The 23,922-nt window shown below is 45.4% G+C and overlaps 1 protein-coding gene across 1 annotated transcript in view; it reads left to right on the top strand.

Moving 5' to 3' along the window:
- Positions 1 to 23,088, top strand: part of LOC135054654 (zinc finger protein 271-like) — a 502,501-nt gene extending 479,413 nt beyond the window's left edge. Inside the window, exons 3-5 of the mRNA XM_063957894.1 lie at positions 15,069 to 15,166; positions 16,667 to 17,501; positions 18,891 to 23,088. Of these exons, the coding sequence (XP_063813964.1) occupies positions 15,069 to 15,166; positions 16,667 to 17,501; positions 18,891 to 21,226 (3,269 nt within the window). The 3' untranslated portion in view covers positions 21,227 to 23,088. The remainder of the gene's footprint in view (positions 1 to 15,068; positions 15,167 to 16,666; positions 17,502 to 18,890) is intronic.
- Positions 23,089 to 23,922: the final 834 nt, after the last annotated feature.

The raw sequence follows: 23,922 nt of genomic DNA, 5'->3' as shown, positions 1-23,922 counted from the left end.
CTTTCACAGATGTTTGAGCCAGTTATCCGTAGCCTGTACTAAATATATAGAATGAATGTTTTGTCATGCAAAAATGTCTCCGAAGCAATCACCGTGCGTGTGATAGTGCTCCCGGCTGATTGACTCACCGATCACCTGTTAGCTGTGGGACTTAAATTTCTCATCTATCCACGGCAGCAGACAGTTCGTCCTCCCGGCTTTTGATGGTAATATCTTGTACCTTTAGCCTTATCCGGAGTCCGTGAATTCAAGCTGGTGGTAGTTTTCCCTTCTCAGGTGGTGTCGGTTTACACCGATCAGGCTGGTGTGAGTTCCTCCGTATGGATTCCTCCGCTATCTGTGCGGGCAATGTGCGGGAGGACGAACTGTCTGCTGCCGTGGATAGATGAGAAATTTAAGTCCCACAGCTAACAGGTGATCGGTGAGTCAATCAGCCGGGAGCACTATCACACGCACGGTGATTGCTTCGGAGACATTTTTGCATGACAAAACATTCATTCTATATATTTAGTACAGGCTACGGATAACTGGCTCAAACATCTGTGAAAGTATATTGGCTTAACGAGCATATTCATCTAAGAGCAAATAATTACCAGTGAAAGCAATTGCCACTAATCATTATAGCTCATTTGAATGTTGTTTCATTGTTTCATAAACATACCCAGGAATATCTTCAGCATTCCTTCACAATTTTGATACGTGGACTGTTACATTGTAGCAAGATTTCAAAAAGCAACTGAATACAGGTTTCAATTCTCTGGAGAGACTTTGCTTAAAATATGTGACTAGTATTACATCCATGGTTAAAATTAATACATATACAATCTGTGAGAAAAATTGTGAAGCATTCACTGATTACTATATAAATAGCTGTATTTTTAGGATTCATGCAAATTGTTCTTTTTTAAGAAAGGGAATTGTCCTGTTTTAGAATTATTATTATTTTTTATGTGGTGAGAGTGTTTCTGCCGGCCGGCAATAAGTTGAAATGTTTTAAACATTGCTAGAGAAATAATAAATTTTTCTTATAACTTTTTTTCATTTAATATAAATAAAATATCCACATCAAATGTGAACTAGCGCTCTCTTGATTTTCTTTTTTGTGCTTTATATTTGGGGCATATATACCAATAGCCCTATAGAGAGCAGCTTCAAAACATTTGTGTAAATCACAGCGCCAGGTTTGGTTCATTCCGATGGACAAGGCCTTGGCTATCCAGGCTTTGGTCCGCTCAGTGCTCCATCCTTGCAAGGTGTCCATACATCTTTGCATACGTTTGGTGGGCAAGATGGTTGCTGCTTACGAGGCAATCCAATATGGCAGATTTCATGCCCGGCCATTTCAACTGGATCTGCTGGACAAATGGTCGGGGTCTCACCTTCACATGCATCAGGAGGTGAACTTATCTCAGAAAGCCCGGATTTCTCTATTATGGTGGCAACAAGTTCCTCACCTAGTAGAAGGCAGGATTTTCAATATCCAATCATGGATTCTACTGACAACAGATGCCAGCCTCCAGGGTTGGAGTGTACAACTGAGAAGCGGACTTCCTCGGCAGACACGACCTCCATCCGGGGGAATGGGGCCTACATCATCCCTAGGTATTTCAGCAGTTAATTCACCGGTGGGGCTGTCCGCAGATAGATCTGATGGCTTCTCGTCTCAACAAGACAACTACAGACCAGTGAGTCTTACATCAGTAGTAGGGAAATTGATGGAAACACTCTTAAAAGAAATAGTTGTAGATGATCTCAAATCCGGCAATTTACAGGATCCCTAACAGCATGGATTCACTGGGGGGAGATCATATCAAACAAATCTTATTGACTTTTTTGACTGTGTGACTAAAGTGATGGATAAAGGTGGAGCCATGGATATAGCTTATCTAGACTTTAGTAAGGCTTTTGACACTGTTCCACATCGCAGACTGCTAAATAAACTTGAAAGTTTGGGATTGGATATTAGGATTATTGAATGGATAAGATCTTGGTTGAAGGATAGAAAACAGAGAGTTGTGGTAAATGGAGTGCATTCACAGGAGGGAAATGTTACCAGTGGAGTACCCCAGGGATCTTTACTTGGACCAGTGCTTTTTAATATCTTTATTGGTGACATTGCAAATGGCATTAAAGGGAAAGTATGCCTTTTTGCAGATGACACAAAGGTATGCAACAGGGTAGACACACCAGGTGGGGTAAAACAAATGATTGAGGATGTAGGTAGACTAGAGGAATGGTCAAGAGTGTGGCAATTACAGTTTAATGCCACAAAAATGCAAAGTCATGCACTTGGGTCTCAAAAATCCAAAGGCTAAATATAAGTATTAATGGCACTATACTGGAAACTACTGAGGAGGAAAGGGATCTAGGAGTCACTATTTCAGATGACTTAGAGGCAGGTAAGCAATGTAACAAGGCAATGAGGAAGGCTAGTCAGATGCTTGGCTGCATTGGGAGAGGAATCAGCAGCAGAAAGAAAGAAGTAATAATGCCACTGTATAGGTCATTGGTATGGCCTCATCTAGAATACTGTTTTCAATTCTGGAGGCCATATCGTCAAAAGGATATTAATACATTAGAAACTGTACAAAGGAGGGCAACTAAAATGGTGCTTGGCCTACATCACAAAACATACCCAGAAAGACTAAGAAATCTCAATATGTATAGTTTGGAGCAGAGAAGGGAAAGGTGGGACATGATAGAAACTTTCAAATATATCAAGGGTTTTAACAAAGTCCAGGAGAGAAACATTCTACAAATGAAGAGAAGCAATAGGACACTAGGACATGCACTGAGACTGGAGGGGGGCAGGTTCAGGGAAATTTTGCAGAAAAATTACTTCACAGAAAGGGTAGTGGACAAGTGGAATAGCCACCCATCAGAGGTGGTAGAGGCTAAGACAGTAGAGCAATTTAAACATGCATGGGATAGACATAAGAATATCCTTACAAAGAAATAAGGATCAAATAAGGTTAGAGATAAAAATAATGTAAAAAATATAAGGGGGCAGACTAGATGGACCAAGAGGTTCTCACCTGCCGACAAATTCTGTGTTTCTATATAATATATATATATATATATATATATATATATATATATATACTACCCGGTAAGGCGGCACTCAGATATCAATCACGTCTCAAGGCAGAAGATTACAACGTTTCGGAGACCTTTATTCACACTCCGTCACCTGATGACGGAGTGTGAATAAAGGTCTCCGAAACGTTGTAATCTTCTGCCTTGAGACGTGATTGATATCTGAGTGCCGCCTTACCGGGTAGTATATTGTGGGCCCATGCGGGCTTTTAGGAGGGCACCAGAGCAGATGTATATTTAATGGGAGTGCTGCCCCAATTGTGGACGTGTATATATATATATATATATATATATATATATATATATATATTAAACACATTCTTTTATGTGGCTGATTGCTAGTGTGACTGCTGACTTTAAACTCTGTTTGTTTCGGTTAGCTGTTTCTCTCTTATTCAGATCCTCAATGCTGGTGCAAAGCGGGGTAGTATCTGATTGTATTTAACTTTAAAGTATTAAAGTGAGAACGGTCACATTCATGCGTAGACTTACACTGTTTATTGTGGTATTAATTGTTGCTATGTCCAATAAAGGCAAAAGTGACGAGGCACCTACATTCACATCATGTCCTGCAAAGCTGGCTTACCCGTCCAGGATCTGGTACAAGATGACTTGTGTGCAAAGTGCTATCATTTCCATAAAAACCATATGAATAAACCAGCTCCAAGTCAGGTACCTGGTCAGTCACAGGAACCACCTTGGCCAGCATTTGCACAGACATCTAAATTAGCAGACTGTATTGTTCCTGCTATGGTATCAGGTATGGGGTTCCCACTTAACCCTTACATGCAACATCCCCCCTAGGTCTTACCATATCCAGGGTTAGATTTAGCTCAGTCCTCTGGAGTTTTTCAGCAGAAACCCAAGGCCCAAGGATTGGAAGTCAGATAGACACGGAGATACACTGTCGACACAATTTTCAGATTCAGAGGATACTTCAGGTGATGAGCCTGAATCCTCCCATTCTGAATCTGCATCTAGAGAGGAGGAGCACTCTTCTTCAGTGGTTATACCTGAATTTAATGCGGCGGTAAAGTCAGTTCTGTCAATTGAGGAGGCAGCAGAGCCTGTGTTAAAATCCAAGGCTCCTGTGTTTAAACGTCCAAAAACAGTAAAAGCAGAATTTCCTAACTCAGATCAGCTGAAAGAAATTATGCAAGAGGCATGGGTTACACCCGGTAAGAAGTTTAAGATTCCCAAAGAATGGGGTTCTTTTTATCCTTTTCCTACTGTAGACTGTTTAAAAAGGGAGGTTCCTCCCAAGGTAGATGCACACGTAGTGCGACTTATGCATAAATCTACATTACCCCTGCCTTCAACATCATTAAATGATATGACTGACAGAAAGATTGATGGTTTTCTTAAGACTGTGGTTTCCTTAGCAGGGGCAGTGACTAGCCTAGTTATGGCTACAGCCTGGGTGGCTAAAGCAGTGGCAGGCTGGGGAGATGCGTTGGAAGAAGATCTTTCATCAGCTACAAGAGAACATTTACCCCATATTGCATGTATAAAGCAGGCAGCTGCTTTTATTGAAGACGCTGCCCTAGATATTGGTACAGTAGCTTCTCAGGCTGTGCCTTCTTGGTAGCAGCTCCCAGAGCTATCTGGCAACGTGCATGGAAGGCTGATTCGGAATCCAAGAAGGTCCTGAAATCTTTGCCTTTTGTTGGAGATATTCTGTTTGACACAGAATTAAATAATATTCTTGTGTCTGAGACAGACTCCAAAAAGGTGAAGTTTCCTTCTTCATATAAGCCAGATTTCCAGCTTTCGGGCTCATGGTAAAGCAAAAGTAACGGATTACAGCAAGCAGCCTCAATCAGATAAAACTGGTAAGATTAAGACCAAGCAGCGTTAGTCAACCAAACGCGCGGCTTCTAAACCAGAAAGCAAGCCATCGGCTATATGGCGCGGGCCTCCACCTGGGGGAACCCAGGGTGGGAGGCCGAATTCTTTTTGCACAGGTATGGCAGCAGTCCACCACAGATATCTGGGTGCAAGAAGCGGTGTCTCACTGTTACGCTTTTTCCTTCAGGAAAAACCTCCCTCAAAGATTCTTTTGTACCAGCCCGTCTCCGGTGAAATCGAAAGCCAGGGCTTTAGAGGACGCAGTTCGGAATTCGCTGCAGTCAGGAGTAATAGTGCCGTTTTCTCCAGCACAGAGGGGACAAGGTTTCTATTCCAACCTGTTTTTAGTTCAGAAACCGAATGGATCTTACCGAATCATTCTCAATCTTAAGACTCTGAACAAATATATCTGGGTGCCCCGATTCTGTATGGACACCTTGCGGTCCATTATTCTAGCTTTTGAGCCGGGGAATTTTTGGTGTCCCTGGGTATTCAGGATGCTTATCTCCATGTACCGATAGCAGCTTCTCATCAGTGTTATCTCAGGTTTTCTATCCTCCAACAGCATTTCCAGTTCCAGGCTCTACCTTTTGGACTGGCTACAGCTCCAAGGGTGGTGATGGCAGCTCATCTCCTTTGTCAGAGAGTAAGGATTTTCCCATATCTAGACGACTTGCTTATCCTGGCTCAGTCCCAGGAAACTTTGCATTGCCATCTCCAAGTGACAATAGTCTATCTGCAGGATCACGACTGGCTCATAAATTGGGCAAAGTCCTCATTAGTTCCATCACAACGAATGACCCATCTAGGGGCTGTATTGGATACCAGTCTTCAGAGAATCTTTCTACCTTTGAGCAAAATAAACACATTGCAGACGAGGGTTCAGGAATTGCTACACAGTCGGAGAGTATCCATCCAGGCAGCAATGTGAGTTCTGGGATCAATGGTCTCAACATTTGACATGGTAGAATATGCTCAATTCCATTCAAGACCCCTTCAACATCTGTTTCTCTCCATATGGAACGGACAGCATCAGACGATTAAACCCCAGACAATAATTCTTCCTGAGGAAGTGCGTCGGTCATTAGTCTAGTCGCTACAGAGACGTCCCATCTGGATAAAGGGTTACCCTTTTGGATCTCAGATTGGGAGGTGCTGACAACAGACAAAAGTCTTTAGGGTTGGGGAGCCGTGACAGAACAGTACTGGTTCCGGGGACGCTGGACCAAGGAAGAAAGTCATCTGTCAATCAACGTCCTGGAGCTTTGGGCCATATACATGGCACTCACCCTGGCAAAAGAAATACTTCACGGCAAACCGATTCAGATTCGCTCGGACAATGCCACAGCAGTAGCGTACTTCAATCACCATGGAGGCACTCAAAGTTGAATGGCAATGGAAGAGGTAAGCCGCATGATAAAGTGGGCGGAACTTCATCATCCAGCCTTGTCAGCATTTTTCATACCAGGAGTCCTAAATTGGGAAGCGGACTTTCTCAGCAGGCGCGGTATTCTTGTAAACTAATGAGCCTTACATCCAGGAGTCTTTCAGATCCTGGTCAACAAGTGGAGACTGCCGGAAGTGTATCTCATGGCATCCTGTCAGAACAACAAGGCCCCCGCATACGGGGCAAGAAAAAGGGATCCTGAAGCAATCTTCTTGGATGCTTTATCAGTGAGATGGAATTTTCATCTGACTCATGTGTTTCCACCAATTTCTCTGGTACCCAGAGTGATTCGAAGTATTCAAACTGGAAGGGGGCGCTGTGATACTAATAGCTCCAGGGTGGTCCAGGAGAAATTGGTACACAGATCTGCAGAGGCTGTCTGTGGACGCTCCGTTTCTTCTGCCTCAACGTCCAGATTTTCTATTTCAGGGTCCCTGTCTCTATAAACATCTGTCTTGACTGTCTCTGACGGCATGGGTCTTGAAATATCCGTCTTAAAGGCAAAAGGTTTTTCACATGAGGTAATCCAAAAATGCTTAAAGCAAGGAAACCATCCTCTGCTCACATCTTTTACCGAATATGGCATGCTTATTTTCTGTGGTGCGCTGCCATAAGTATAGATCCTAGGTCTTTTAGAGTTTCTAGAATTCTAGCTTTTCTTCAAGCAGGAATGGACAAGGGTCTCCGTATAGCTTCCTTGAAGGTACAAGTGTCAGCATTATCTGTATGGTTTCAAAAGAAAATTGCTAACCTAGAGGATGTTCACACTTTTTTCCATGTATTGCTTCACATTCAACCTCCTTTTGTTCCCCCCTACAGCTCCCTGGGATCTGGAATGAGTTCTCAGGGCACTTCAAGTTGCTCCTTTTGAACCACTGATTCGAGTGGATCTCAAATGGTTGACAGCTAAAGTTCTTTTCTCTTACGTCCTAGAGGTTGCTGGAGTCCATTTTAGTACCATGGGGTATAGACGGGTCTACTTTGAGTCATGGGCACTTTAAAAATTTGATAGTGTGGGCTGGCTCCTCCCTCTATGTCCCTCCTACCAGACCCAGTTTAGAAAAGGTGCCCGAGGAGCCGGTCACAGCTAGGAGAGCTCTTAGGAGATTTTCTAGTTTTTATTGTTTTCTGAGTTGTTAGGTCACAGGCAGGCTCCTGGCAACAGCCTCCCTGCTTCATTGGACGTAGGGGGGGAGTAGGAACCAACTCTAGAAGTTAATGGTTCTCTGTCTCCGCTGACAGGACACTGAGCTCCTGAGGGTGATGATTGCAAGCCCCCGAGGCGACCGCTCACTCCCGCAGCACGACCGCCAGCCCTTAACAGAGCCAGAAGAAAGAAGAGGTGGTGAGTATGACGCCGGCGACCAGGTTAGAGGGAAGTCGGCGGGTATGGCGGCACAAGTGTGGGAATGCAGCTCTCGCAGGCTGCGCTCCGGCTGTCTCAGAACACTGTGTTGGCGCGTGAGGGACGTCCTGGGCCGGCGCTTGTACCCTAACACTGGTGTCACGCCAGCCTGGGTATCGGTTCATCAGTGCATTCGCCTTCTGGTGAAGATGGTAGCGTCTTACGAGGCTCTACAGTACGGAAGATTCCACGCACGGTCTTTCGAACTGTATCTCCTGGACAGATACACCAGCGGATACTCCTGTCGCCGAAAGCCAGGATTTCGCTCCTATGGTGGAAAAAAAGCTTCTTACCTTCTCGAAAGCCGCTGGTCCAGAATTCAGAATTGGATCCTTCTAACCACGGATGCAAGTCTCAGAGGTTGGGGAGCAGTCACCCAAGGGTAAAACTTTCAAGGAAAGTGGTCAAGTCTGGAATCCATCCTTCCGATAAACATTCTGGAACTGAGGGCCGTATACAACGGTCTTCTACAAGCGGCACATCTTCTGCAAGATCAGGCCATTCAGGTTCAGTTGGACAGTGTAACGGCATTATCCTATATAAACCGTCCAGGCGGAACGAAGAGCAGAGCGGCGATGTCAGAGGTGACAAGAATCCTCCCCAGGGCAGAAAAGCATGTGCTGGCGCTGTCAGCCATCTTCATTCTGGGAGTGGACAACTGGGAAGTGGACTTCCTCAGCAGACACAATCTCCATCCAGGAGAATGGGGCCTCCACCCGGAGGTGTTCACAAAGGTAACAAGTCGGTGGGGAGTTACTCAGATAGACATGAAGGCCTCCTGCCTCAACAAAAAGCTTTGGAGGTACTGTTCCAGGTCGAGAGACCTACAAGCAGTGGCGGTGGACGCCTTGGTAACTCCGTGGGTGTTCCAGTCATTGTATGTTTTCCCTCCACTTCCACTTATTCCAAAAGTTCTCAAACTAGTAAAGAGAACAAGAGTTTAGGCAATCCTCATTGCTCCGAACTGACCAAGACAGGCTTGGTACGCGGATCTCCTGGAATTACTGCTGGAGGATCCGAGGCCTCTTCCTCTTCGTGAGGACCTTCTCCTATAGGGGCTGTTTGCCTATCAAAACTTACCACGGCTACGTTTGACGGCATGGAGGTTGAACGCCGGATTTTAGCTCGGAAGGGTATTCCGAAGGTCATCCCTACCCTGATCCAGGCTAGGAAGGGAGTAATGTCTAAACATTACCATTGGATTTGGAAGAAGTATGTGTCTTGGTGTGAATCCAATAAGTTTCCTACGGTGGAGTTTCAACTGGACGGTTTCACCTCTTTCTGCAAGCGGGTGTGGATGTGGGCCTACGCTTGGGCTCCATTAAGGTCCAGATTTCGGCCTTATCCATTTTCTTCCAGAAACAATTGACTGCTCTCCCTGAGGTTCAGACTTTGTTGAAAGGGGTTCTGCACATCCAGCCACCCTTTGTGCCTCCTACGGCACCTTGGGATCTTAATGTGGTGCTGCAGTTCCTACAATCGGATTGGTTTTAGCCTTTGCAGAAGGTGGAAGTCAAGTTTCTTACTTGGAAGGTGGTCACACTGTTGGCTCTAGCATCTGCTAGATCTGCTAGACGTGTGTTGGAATTGGGGGCTTTGTCCTGCAAGAGCCCCTACTTGATTTTTCATGAAGATAGAGCTGAGCTCAGATCGCGTCCGCAGTTTCTTCCTAAGGTTGTGTCAACTTTTCATATCAACCAACCTATTGTGCCAGTGGCTACTGACTCCTCAATTTCCTCCAAGTCCTTGGATGTTGTGAGGGCTTTGAAGATTTATGTGAAGAGGACTTCTCATCACAGGAAATCGGACTCTCTCTTTGTCCTTTATGATCCCAACAAGGTTGGGTGTCCTGCTTCTAAGCAGACGATTTCTCGCTGGATCAGGTTCACTATCCAGCATGCTAATTCTACTGCAGGATTGCCGTGTCCAAAATCTGTTTAGGCCCACTCTACTTGTAAGGTGGGTTCCTCCTGGGCGGCTGCCCGGGGTGTCTCGGCTTACAGCTTTGCCGATCAGCTATTTGGTCAGGGCTGAACACATTTGCTAAGTTCAACTAGTTTAATACTTTGGCCTTTGAGGACCTGATTTTTGGTCAATCTGTTCTTCGGGAGTCTTAGCACTCTCCCTCCCATACTTGGAGCTTTGGTACATCCCCTTGGTACTAAAATGGACCCCAGCATCCTCTAGGATGTAAGAGAAAATAGGATTTTAATTACCTACCGGTAAATCCTTTTATCGTAGTCCGTAGAGGATGCTGGGCGCCCGACCAGTGCTTCGAAAACGCACAGCAGCGATCAGATCTGAATTAGGCCCAATGTGTCTGGCCTCTTTACTCGTAAGGTAGTACCTTCTTGGACAGCCTACCATGGCGCCTAAGCTGATCAAATTTGTAAGGCAGCCACATGGTCATCCATTAACACATTCATTAGACATTATGCCTTTGACACATTTGCCTCTCAGGATGCTGCATTTGGGCGAAGGATTCTCCTTTGCAATCAGGAGCATCCCCACCACTAGTAGCTACTTTGGGATGTCCCAAGGTAGATCCTGTAGATCACTGTGGACCCAGATAGAGAAAGCAGAGGTTATGGTAGACTTACCTAGATAACCCTCTTTCTCTGAAGTCCACAGTGTTCACAGGGATCTCACCCTGAGGCACTTACTAATCTCTTCCTGTCCTTTGGTATAGAAGTGTGTGTATGTACTTCCAGTGGCGTAAGTTCTCCCCAGTCGCCCAGAGGCATGATAAATGTTGGTGCCCCCCCTACATACTGTATACATACACACCCTTCATATGTAGCTATCCGGCACTCATGTTGAACAGTAGTAGCGTGCTCAGGTGCCTTTCCAAATAGTAATATAGATACACATACAAAGTGGACGGCACTCCAAGTCAGTCATCACAATAAAATAGACACCAGCATACCTTTATAGCACACCTACAGTACTCCCTCACCCAACAGTGTGTCACAATGTAGATGCTTTGGCGCAGTGGTGTGCCGATATATACAGTATATATATATATATATATATATATATATATATATATAAACAACACACAAACGCCTCTTTCACTTAAACACACATACCTCTCACTTACACTCACACCTCTTACTTACACACGCCTCCTTAGCTTAAACACACACATGCCTCCTTCGCATAAACACACACAATCCTCACTTACACACACACCTCTCACTTACACAAACGCCTCTCACTTACACATGCTTCCTTCACTTAAACTCACACACACACGCCTCCTTCATTTAAACACACACACACAATTCCTTCACTTAAACACATAAACATGCCTCTTTCACTTACACACACACACACACACACACACACACACACACACGCCTCTCTCACACATACACACACACACACACACACACACACGTCTCCCTTACACGTACACATGCCTCTTTCACTTAAAAACACACACACAAAAACAGACACATGCTTCCTTCACTTACACACACACACACACACACACACACACACACCTCGCTTAAACATGCACACATAAAACACAGTGCTGCCAACATTCATTAAAGACCCTCCAGCACCCCTCCCCTTTCCAACTACACACACCCCCACAGTGCAGCTTGAGGCAAGTGCTGCCAGTGCCTACCTGCTGCTATCAGCCCAACGGAAGAATAGAGGTGCGCTCCCTGGGTCACTATGGGTAATGTTCTCTATCCGGAAAGAGAGAGTTCACATCTACAGACGATTTTTCTATTCAGCAGCACTCCCTCGTTCCAATTTTAAATGGTATCCCCAAAAAAGAAAGAGAGAATTGTATATAGTGAAGTACCGTAGGGCTCAAATAGGTTCACAAAAATTAGTCGCATATATGATAAAATGTTGATCAAAAGCTAAAGTCCACCTTGATTTGGCAGACCTACGTACCAGAATTTGTGGGGTGTCGATAACGCCCACCCAAATACGCTTGTAATATCACTCCCTTTATTCCGCAGACTTTAATAGCAATTTTCCTCCCAATTTCTCCACCTCTTCACCTCTCCGTTCAGATAAAAGATGTCCGGAAATAGGAGGAAATAGCAATATATAGTGAAGTACTGCTTATTTTAAAGTGCAAAAGTGATTTATTTTTAAAGTGCAACATAAAACAGTGGGCGTCTTAACAACAAAGTGCAAATTTGCAAAAAATAAAAACTGAAATCCACCACAGATTAGTGGACTCACGTACCAGAGTTTGTGGGGTGTCACAGTGGCCCACCCAAAAACGCTTCCAATATTGCTCCCCGGGATATGCAGCAACAATCGGTGTGTTCCCTCTGGCTTCTGCAGGTACCTTCAATCAGGCACCAACATGTTTCTGCCCTTTGAGGGCCTTTGAGTTGCTGCATATCCCGGGGAGCAATATTGGGAGCGCACCTCAGCAAAACTTTAGAACATAAATTGAACTATTTTGGGATATTGGTGACCATACCGACTGGTGGATTGCAGCACCTTTGAATTGAGGCGCCATCTGTACACTTCCTTGTTTGCGGAAGAACAGAGAGCTTCACTCGGCCAGCTCATCTGGAAGGGCCTGGCAGGAGCTGCGTTCTGGAGCTCCCCCTAGCTGTAGCCACAGCCAGCTCTCTGAATATACTAGGACAGGGGTGGCCAACCAGTCAGATGCAAAGAGCCAGAAAAGATCTGTAGTCAAGGGCAAGAGCCAGTATCATGCGCGCGCCGAAGGTGCGTGTGCAAAAATGGGGGCATGGTCTAGTTTTCACAAAGCCACACCCTATTTTGTGCACACACCTTTCGTTATGACGTTTGTAGGAGTATGACCTTGTGTCATAACTCCGTTTTTAGTCATGTTGCACAGTGCCAAATACATATAAAGCCCGGGTGAGGTATGGTATGCCGACTGCCGGGCTCCAGGCGACCAGCATACCGACAGCGTGGTGAGCGCAAATGAGCCCCTTGCGGGCTCGCTACGCATGCCACGCTATTTATTCTAACTCCAGGGGGGTCGTGGACCCCCACGAGGGAGAAAAACTGTTGGTATGCCGGCTGTCGGGATTCTGGCGCCGGGATCCCGACAGTTGGCAACCTGAAGACCACCCATAATGCCCCTGTACAGTGCCACATACATATAAAAATGTAAAAAAAATGGGTGCCTCCACACTGCCAGAAACATATGTCCCCACAGTGCCAGATACATATATGCTCCAAAGTGCCAGATACATATATGCCACACAGTGCCAGATACATATATGCCCCACAGTGCCAGATACATATATGCTCCAAAGTGCCAGATACATATATGCCACACAGTGCCAGATACATATATGCCCCACAGTGCCAGAAACATATATGCTCCAAAGTGCCAGATACATATATGCCACACAGTGCCAGATACATATATGCCCCACAGTGCCAGATACATATATGCCTCACAGTGCCAGATACACATGACCCCCCAGTGCCAGATATACATGTTCCCCCAGTGCCAGATATATATGTACCCACAGTGCCAGCTATGCCCCTAGTGCCAGATATATATGTCCCCAAAGTGCCAGCTATGCCCCCAATGCAGTGTCCCCACAGTGCCCGATATGCCCCAGTACCAGATATACATGTCCCCCCAGTGCCAGCTATGCCCCTGTGCCAGATATGCCTCCAGTGCCAGATATATATGCCCCCACAGTGCCAGCTATGCCCCTAGTGCCAGATATATATGTCCCCAAAGTGCCAGCTATGCCCCCAGTGCCAGATATGCCCCCAGTGCCAGATATATATGTCCTCACAGTGCCAGCTATGCCCCCAATGCCAGTGTTCCCAGTGCCAGATATGCCCCCCAGTGCCAGGTATATATGTCCCCACAGTGCCAGCTATGCCCCCAATGCCAGTGTCCCCACAGTGCCAGATATGCCCCCAGTGCTAGATATATATGTCCTTACAGTGCCAGCTATGCCCCCAATGCCAGTGTTCCCAGTGCCAGATATATATGTCCCCACAGTGCCAGCTATGACCCCAATGCCAGTGTCCCCACAGTGCCAGATATGCCCCACAGTGCCAGATATATATGTCCCCACAGTGCCAGCTATGCCCCCAATGCCAGTGTCCCCACAGTGCCAGATATGACCCCCAGTGCCAGGTATACATGTCCCCACAGTGCCAGCAATGCCCCCAGTGCCAGATATACATGCCCCCCCCCATCCCTTGTGCTGCTCACTGCGCTGCTGCTCTCTGTGAGGGGAGGAGAGCGCAGCGTGCGCCTCTCCTGCCCCTCACTCTCCGGCGGCTGTTTCCCTCTTTAATAATGCGCCGGTCCTTGAGCCAATCAAAGCTTGCGGACCGGCAGCCTTAGCTGCCGGTCCGCAAGCTCTGATTGGCTCACGGACCGGCGCTTAATTAAAGCGCGCCGCCACCAGAGAGTGAGGGGCAGGGGAGGCGCACGCTGTGCTCTCCTCCCCTCACAGACAGCAGCAGCAGCGCAGTGGGAGACAGTGGAGGAGATGTGCCCCTTTGAGGCCAGGAGCCCGGCGGCAGCCGACTCCACTGCCTCCCAGAGTTCTGCCCCTGTGTTCTTCTCACCTGAATAGGTCTCCCTCTTGAACTGCTCCTGCCTTGAGCTTTGGAACAAACTGAATTGCCTGAGCCAGGAGGCGGGAATATAGGGGGCTGGCCCATTGCATCCTGTGAGTCTGAAAAGCTTAACTGTTTGGTGCCCGTTCCGCTGTCGCTACTGTATATCCCAAGGTAGAGCCTGTGGACTTCAGAGAAAGAGGGTTATCTAGGTAAGTCTACCATAACCTCTGCTTTTGTTATTTATGGGCTGTTTTGTGAGGATTTCTATTATTTTAATATTTTTTAATAAAAGCTTGTGTTTTATATATGAGAAGTGACCGGCGCCCATTCAGCTGCAGATTTCTGCTCTTTTTGTATAAACTGTGGTAGTAGGTAGCGTCTCCTTAAATTCACATTGACTAACATAACACTAAGAGAATGTCAGGATAACCTGTGAGGATGTTCTTTTTCTATAGTGTGTATCATTGTGTGTGTCAGGTGCCTATAAGGTGTCAGGATGTCACTGTCTATCTCTCCATGCAGGAGGGGGAGTATATAGAGGAACACAGGGGTCTATACAAGGACGTGATGATGGAGAATCACCGGCCCCTCACATCACTGGGTAAGAGGAGACTGTCATGTATTGTACAGGGGAGAGCAGGTATGGAGGTCCCCTATATACACACATCATCTGATAATCACATATATACACTGTACTCAGTCACCGTGTGTCTCCTGCAGATGGGCCCAGTAACAGAGATACCCCAGAGAGATGTCCCCGTCTTCTGTATTCCCAGGATTGTAGAGAGGAGAATCACAGGATCCCACAGGAGGATCAGGTAGGTGGGATGTAGTGTCTCACCAATATACCAAAGTGACTATCTGTGACCGGACACCTGCAACAGCACTCACCGCCTCGCATCCCGCCGTCACAGAATGGAGTCCAGGTCACAAGGGATCTGGCCAATTAGGGCATTCCCGCTTACCGTCAGTAACCGCCTGTTACTGACACCACCCACTGCGCAGTGGGCGGGTACTATGCTGCCACCACCAGACTTCTTCCTGTGGCGTCTGGAACCATAGTTCTGCTGTGTATGCGTCGACACGCTGTCTTACCACACCTGTGTGGCGTTGACTGATCCCCACTAATCGCTTGCCCAAGCACGGAATGGTAGCTGGCATAAGGCGGAGCTTGGAGACGCTGGGTGTACCCAAATCAGCCGAATAACGGGGCTATGTTTGACATAACCCTGCAGGTCAGAAGATGAAGCGGTCGTCTTGAGGCAAAAGATGTTTATTCGCTCAAATAGTTCTAAAAAGAACTCTTCCTTAATTCTAGGGGCAACAGCAATACAGCAGATGTTCACAGCAGACAGAAGATGGTGTATATCCCCCTGAGGCTCGCAGGAACTTTTTTATACAGTAAAACCACTCTGAATCTCATGGGGTAGTCCCACCCTGAGTCTTTTTCCATCCAATCACGATATCTTACAAAATATAAATAAATAAATTACATTTTAAAAGGATATAAATGCATAAAGCAATTTCCTCCTTCCTGTCACATAGTTTGATATCGTTTAAACTGCTTCCTTTACCACCTGGTAATTTACAATTCTCCTTTGATCACACAGATTCTATAGTTTATACAGTAGTGTCTGTATTTGTAACAAATGGTACAGGAAAACAACTTATACAAAGTATAGAAATTGTTTCCCCCTGCCATTCACGTATCTGGAGTGAACATTCAGGAAATCATTGAAAACAAACTGATTTCCCCAGTAGCATATACACACCAAAAGACCACCTAGGGGTCATTTCACAGGAAGTGCTGTAACCAGAGCATTGGTCATTTCACTCGTACACCTTCTCACAGGAACTGCAGAAACCAAGCACATTACTTGCTGTGCCCTGACCAACACATCAAAAGATCTGATCACACTAGGAGGTTACTGAGCATATGACTTCCTATGTGAGAGTGTACCATCACTTATCCTGTAGTCACTTGGATACAAATACATTATAAAACGTGCAGTTTATAACTCTCCAACTGCGCACAGCGCAGTGATATAACAGACAAATTTTTAAACACTCCGCTTCCGGCGCCGTTAGTACATTTGAATGGGGTGCCTAGCGCCCATTGTCTCTGTAAAATGGCGCCGGACACGGAGGAATAACCCCTTCAATGCCTCTGACGCCATTGTCCCTGTCGCTGGCGGGATCTCCGGCCACACTATCCCTATATGATCTGTAGAGAAGCTCTGTGTCTTATACAGTGATATTCTGTTGTTCAATCTTAAAGTAATCAGACTTTACTAAAGTGTTATTTTGTTGTTATTCAGGATGAGCACCTTTCTGATATGAAGGCCGAAGATATAGAGGGAGAAGAAGAGACGTATGTGACTGATATGAAGGCCGAAGATATAGAGGGAGAAGAGACGTATGTGACTGATATGAAGGTAGAAGAAGAGACGTATGTGACTGATATGAAGGCCGAAAATATAGAGGGAGAAGAGACGTATGTGACTGATATGAAGGGAGAAGAAGAGACGTATGTGACTGATATGAAGGCAGAAGATACAGAAGGAGAAGAAGAGACGTATGTGACTGATATGAAGGCCGAAGATATAGAGGGAGAAGAAGAGACGTATGTGACTGATATGAAGGCAGAAGATATAGAGGGAGAAGAAGAGACGTATGTGACTGATATGAAGGCAGAAGATATAGAGCGAGAAGAAGAGACGTATGTGACTGATATGAAGGCAGAAGATACAGAGGGAGAAGTAGAGACGTATGTGATTGATATGAAGGCAGAATGTATAGAGGGAGAAGAAGAGATGTATGTGACTGATATGAAGGCAGAAGATATAGAGGGAGAAGAGACGTATGTGACTGATATGAAGGCAGAAGATATAGAGGGAGAAGAGACGTATGTGACTGATATGAAGGCAGAAGATATAGAGGGAGAAGAAGAGACGTATGTGACTGATATGAAGGCAGAAGATATAGAGGGAGAAGAAGAGACGTATGTGATTGATATGAAGACAGAAGATATAGAGGGAGAAGAGACGTATGTGACTGATATGAAGGCAGAAGATATAGAGGGTGAAGAAGAGACGTATGTGAGGAGAGATCAGAAGTGTAAGGAAGAGGAAATGCCTACAGATATCAGCACAGGTAATCCTTACTACAGAAAAGAGTCACATATTCTCCTTGCTGCATCACTACAAATGTCTCTTCCCCTACACCCTCCTCTGTCAGTACAGACTAATGAGGGAAATGTATCTGCTCAATGTGGGAGTCAGGTAACATCAGCCCCTATTATACTGCTCTCTCCCTCACATCATGTCATTGTCTTACCAGCCCAGAGATCTGGCCAGTCTCCTCCCCACACTCTCTGGTGTATCTCATACATCAGGAGCCATCATCCCCTATTGTTCTCCTGCTCTCCCCCTCACATCATGTCACTGTGTGTTACCAGCCCAGAAATCTGACCAGTCTCCTCCCCACACTATCTGGTGTATCTCATACATCAGGAGCCATCAGCCCCTATTATACTCCTGCTCTCCCCCTCACATCACGTCACTGTGTGTTACCAGCCCAGAAATCTGACCAGTCTCCTCCCCACACTATCTGGTGTATCTCATACATCAGGAGCTATCAGCCCCTATTATACTCCTGATCTCCCCCTCACATCATGTCACTGTGTGTGTAGCCAGCCCAGAGACCTGACCAGTTTCCTCCCCACACTCTCTGGTGTATCTCATACAACAGTAATTAGGTTGTCACTATAATGATTGACTTATTGGCTTAATTAAGTCTGGTGGGACTATTCTACCTGGGGATGACCAGAGGACCATATAGATGCTGCTGTTGCAACATACATATCCACCTGGAGCACTTTGTGTAGTGTGGAAGCAGATGTTGGTTGTTCAGCCCACAAGTGTCCTGTATGTATGTGTGGGGGCAGTCTGGATAGATATTGTGGCTCAGCAATGTCACTAGCTGAAGAGGCTTCCTGTTCTGTAATGCTGGCCTGTGTACATTACATAGTAAAGCCTGCGTTATGTGGGGGAGAGATAATCATTGGTGATGTGCCATCAGCATGTCCCTGTGGCTGGGGCTATGACATCTGTGATTGTGGGAGCAGAAGACAATATTTTATCGGTTCTCCGAGAGTCTTACTTGATGTTAGTACATTTATAATTGTAATAATGTGGTCATAGTTTATAAGCTGATATTGAACAACTAAGCATTATTCATAATAGTGACACGGTGGTGTAGTGGTGAGCAGTGTTGTCTCGCAGCATTAGTGATGAGTTCAGTTCCCAACCAAGGTTCTATCTGTGTGGAGTTTGTATGTGTTTCTTACACCTCTGCAAAAATCATACTGGTAGTTTAATTGGCTTCTGACATATATGAATCCTAGTGTGTCATGTGGAATATAGATTATTAGCTCCACTGGGGCAGGGAATAATGTGATTTTCTAGTTATTCTCTGTAGAGCGGAGTAATATATGTGCACTGTATATAGAACTGTGCATTATAATAGTTATATTATTTCCAGCAGATGGAGGCACAAGCAGGAATTCCTTGGAGGGAGATCTCATCTTGTCTGCAGATAGTAAAATAGAAGATAACATCACACAATATTCTCCAGGAGACATCCCCATTTCTCTAACTATACATCCAGTACCTCACAATGCTGATATTTCATCTGATCCCTGTAATTGCGATGACTGTAAATCTAATACCTCAGATTTTGATACACATCGTGCAGCTCATACATGTGATAAAATATTTCCATGCTCTGAGTGTGGGAAAAGTTTTGCATGCAAATTACAACTTGTTATACATCAGAGAAGTCATGCAGGTGAGAGACCATTTCCATGTTCTGAGTGTGGGAAATGTTTTACAGTCAAATCACATCTTGTTGCACATCAGAGAAGTCACACAGGTGAGAGACCATTTCCATGTTCTGAGTGTGGGAAAAGTTTTGCAGGAAAATCACAGCTTGTTAGACATCAGAGAAGTCACACAGGTGAGAAACCATTTCCATGCTCTGAGTGTGGGAAATGTTTTCTGTGTAAATCAGAACTTGTTAGACATCAGAAAAGTCACACAGGTGAGAAACCATTTCCATGCTCTGAGTGTGGTAAAAGTTTTGCACGCAAATTACAACTTGTTATACATCAGAGAAGTCATACAGGTGAAAGACCATTTCCATGTTCTGAGTGTGGGAAATGTTTTACAGTCAAATCACATCTTGTTGCACATCAGAGAAGTCACACAGGTGAGAGACCATTTCCATGTTCTGAGTGTGGGAAAAGTTTTGCAGGCAAATCACAGCTTGTTAGACATCAGAGAAGTCACACAGGTGAGAAACCATTTCCATGCTCTGAGTGTGGGAAATGTTTTCTGTGTAAATCAGAACTTGTTATACATCAGAGAAGTCACACAGGTGAGAAACCATTTCCATGCTCTGAGTGTGGGAAAAGTTTTGCAGGCAAATCACAGTTTGTTATACATCAGAGAAGTCACACAGGTGAGAATACATTTCCATGCTCTGAGTGTGGGAAATGTTTTCTGTGTAAATCAGGACTTGCTAGACATCAGAGAAGTCACACAGGTGAGAAACCATTTCCATGCTCTGAGTGTGAGAAATGTTTTCCACTCAAATCACATCTTGCTAGACATCAGAGAAGTCACACAGGTGAGAATACATTTCCATGCTCTGAGTGTGAGAAATGTTTTCCACTCAAATCACATCTTGCTAGACATCAGAGAAGTCACACAGGTGAGAATACATTTCCATGCTCTGAGTGTGGGAAATGTTTTCTGTGTAAATCAGAACTTGTTATACATCAGAGAAGTCACACAGGTGAGAAACCATTTCCATGCTCTGAGTGTGGGAAAAGTTTTGCACTCAAGTTACGTCTTGTTATACATCAGAGAAGTCACACAGGTGAGAAACCATTTCCGTGCTCTGAGTGTGGGAAAAGTTTTGCACTCAAGTTACGTCTTGTTAGACATCAAAGAAGTCACACAGGTGAGAAACCGTTTCCATGCTCTGAGTGTGAGAAATGTTTTCCACTCAAATCACAGCTTGCTAGACATCAGAGAAGTCACACAGGTGAGAATACATTTCCATGCTCTGAGTGTGGGAAATGTTTTCTGTGTAAATCAGAACTTGTTATACATCAGAGAAGTCACACAGGTGAGAAACCATTTCCATGCTCTGAGTGTGAGAAATGTTTTCCACTCAAATCACAGCTTGCTAGACATCAGAGAAGTCACACAGGTGAGAATACATTTCCATGCTCTGAGTGTGGGAAATGTTTTCTGTATAAATCAGAACTTGTTATACATCAGAGACGTCACACAGGTGAGAAATTTCCATGCTCTGAGTGTGAGAAATGTTTTCCACTCAAATCACAGCTTGCTAGACATCAGAGAAGTCACACAGGTGAGAATACATTTCCATGCTCTGAGTGTGGGAAATGTTTTCTGTGTAAATCAGAACTTGTTATACATCAGAGACGTCACACAGGTGAGAAACCATTCCCATGCTCTGAGTGTGGGAAAAGTTTTGCACGCAAATCACATCTTGCTAGACATCAGAGAAGTCACACAGGTGAGAAACCATTTCCATGCTCTGAGTGTGGGAAAAGTTTTGCACGCAAATCACATCTTGCTAGACATCAGAGAAGTCACACAGGTGAGAAACCATTTCCATGCTCTGAGTGTGGGAAATGTTTTCTGTGTAAATCAGAACTTGTTATACATCAGAGAAGTCACACAGGTGAGAAACCATTTCCATGCTCTGAGTGTGGGAAAAGTTTTGCAGGCAAATCGTATCTAGTTAAACATCAGAAATTACACAGGAGTAAAGCATTACTATGATCTGATACACAACAGGGTTGTAGCAACACTTTATTGCATTGGACAGGTCCGCACTGCCCATCTGTCACCTTTGGCATATTCCAGAAGTGCCAATGGACTGTTGGATTCATCCAGTTCCACAGAGAGATGGGAAGGCCGTGTGCAGCGCAGCCTCTGGCTCTCTGGTTTAGCCGCCCCTACTTCCCAAAGTGTCTCCCCCCACACCCACCCCATAAATAATTACATACGGTGTGCATTAGGGAACACAAATTGTTTTATCTTACACAGAATTACCCCTCCCTTTTAGCACCTGAGTGACATCACAATCTGATTGAACAGCTTGCCATTATGTGCATTGTATTTAGAGAGGCATGAGTGGGTCAGCATTAGGATGGATTGCTGACTCCAGAGTGCCATTGGAGAAGTTAGGGGTGTCTCCAGGTAAGCTGGCTCTCAGATCCTGTAGGAGCCATTATCATGTGGCCTTACACTGGGCATTCAGACCCAGACATATATGTAATTATTTATGGGGTGGGTGTGGGGTGCGGTTGCCCCTATGTCGGTATGGCTGTGCGGCTTCAGTTTTGCACACCCTAACACTTTATTAACACTTATGATTTCCCTATCACTTTGTATATATTTTTGTAATATTTTAATCACACTTCACATACATAGCACTTAGGTGCTTCTTATTAACCCTTATTAACTTTCACCTGTGTACTGACCTGGGGTAGCTGACCTGTGCCGACGTGATGGGGTCCTGCACCCCAGACCCATACCTAGTATTAGGGACCCCCAGTGATGGAGAAGCCTTGCCAATCGGCCTGGGGGCTTAACCCTATAGCTGCAGATATACGCAACTAAGATCTCCATTATATCTGATTATTATGTAGTATTATTTTTTACTTAGTGTGCATTAGGGAACACAAATAGTTTTTTCTTAGACATCAGAGAAGTCACGCAGGTGAGAATACATTTCCATGCTCTGAGTGTGGGAAATGTTTTCTGTGTAAATCAGAACTTGTTAGACATCAGAGAAGTCACAGGTGAGAAACCATTTCCATGCTCTCAGTGTGGGAAAGGTTTCCATTCAAATCACGTCTTGTTACACATCAGAGAAGTCACACAGGTGAGAAGCCATTTCCATGCTCTGAGTGTGGGAAAAGTTTTGCAGGCAAATCGTATCTAGTTAAACATCAGGAATCACAGGAGTAAAGCATTACTTTGATGTGATACACAACAGGGTTGTAGCAACACTTTATTGCATTGGACAGGGCTGTACTGCCCATCTGTCACCTCTGGCATATTCCAGAAGTGCCAATGGACTGGTGGTTTCATCCAGTTCCACAGAGAGATGGGAAGGCCGTGTGCAGTGCAGCCTCTAGCTCTCTGGTTTAGCCGCCCCTACTTCCCAAAGTGTCTGTCTCCATGGAAATGGGGGCGTGCAGTAAGTCCACGCCCCCCTTACAGCACGTCCTCGTGTGTCATGTCCTTGCGCCCCCCCCCCCGTGATGTGCGCTTGCAAGTTTACAAATGCCCAATCCAAATAGCCCCAGATTGTCCCTGCCAGTAGATATCGGCACCTCTCTCCACATCAATACCAGACCATCGTGTTATATAAGCGTCTATGGGCCTAATTCATGGTCGATCGCAAAACGAAAATCTTCCGCTAATGGGAAAATCCATGTGCACTGCAGGTGGGGCAGATGTAACATGTGCAGAGAGAGTTAGATTTGAGTGAGGTGTGTTCAAACGGAAATCTAAATTGCAGTGTAAAAATAAAGCAGCCAGTATTTACCCTGCACAGAAACAATATAACCCACGCTACTCTAACTCTGCACATTTCTCATACATCCTAGAGGATGCTGGGGTCACATCAAGAACCATGGGGTATAGACAGGATCTGCAGGAGACATGGGCACTTTAAGACTTTCAAAGGGTGTGAACTGGCTCCTCCCTCTATGCCCCTCCTCCAGACTCCCGTTTAGAATCTGCCCAGGCAGACTGGATGCACTCTGAGGACCTCTATTGAGTTTCTCTGAAAAGACTTTGTTAGGTTTTTTATTTTCAGGGAGAACTGCTGGCAATAGTCTCCCTGCTTTTTGGGACTTAGGGGAGAGAAGTCAGACCTACTTCTGTGAGTTTAAAGGCTCTGCTTCTTTGGCTACAGGACACCATTAGATCCTGAGGGTTTGATCACTAGGTATGCCTAGGGGCTCATTCCCAGAGCCGGCTTTCACCCCCCTTGCAGAACCAGAAGTCAGAAGACAAGTGAGTAGAAGAAAAGAAGACTTCAGTGATGGCTTTGAGGTACAGCTCAGCGATCGGCTCCCACACACAGCGGCACCCTGGGCAGCATATTTAACCTCTAGAACTAACTGGCAAGAGTGAACATAGTGCCAAGGCACTGTCCGGACCCCCGCCACCATAAAAATGTATTTAAAAAGAGCGGATCTGAAGCGCGCCATTACGGGGGCGGAGCTTAGCCCTCACAGCACACATCCTTGCGCTATTTTCTCTGCACGAGGCTGCAGAGACGCTGGTCCTTCCATACACTGCTGCATGAGTATCAGGGTGAAAAACGGTGGGTAGCACAATTATTTTGGTGCATTATATGTACATTATAAAAGCGCTGCAGGTCTGGGGCATTTTCTGTGGTGTTTCAGACCGGGATTGATCGCTGGGGTGTGATCTGGCAATAACTCCCTCTGTTTCTC

This window comes from Pseudophryne corroboree, chromosome 3, assembly GCF_028390025.1.
Source record: "Pseudophryne corroboree isolate aPseCor3 chromosome 3, aPseCor3.hap2, whole genome shotgun sequence".
Taxonomy (NCBI): domain Eukaryota; kingdom Metazoa; phylum Chordata; class Amphibia; order Anura; family Myobatrachidae; genus Pseudophryne; species Pseudophryne corroboree.
The sequence above is the reverse complement of the archived record's forward strand: the minus strand, read 5'-3'. Positions and strand labels throughout refer to the sequence as shown.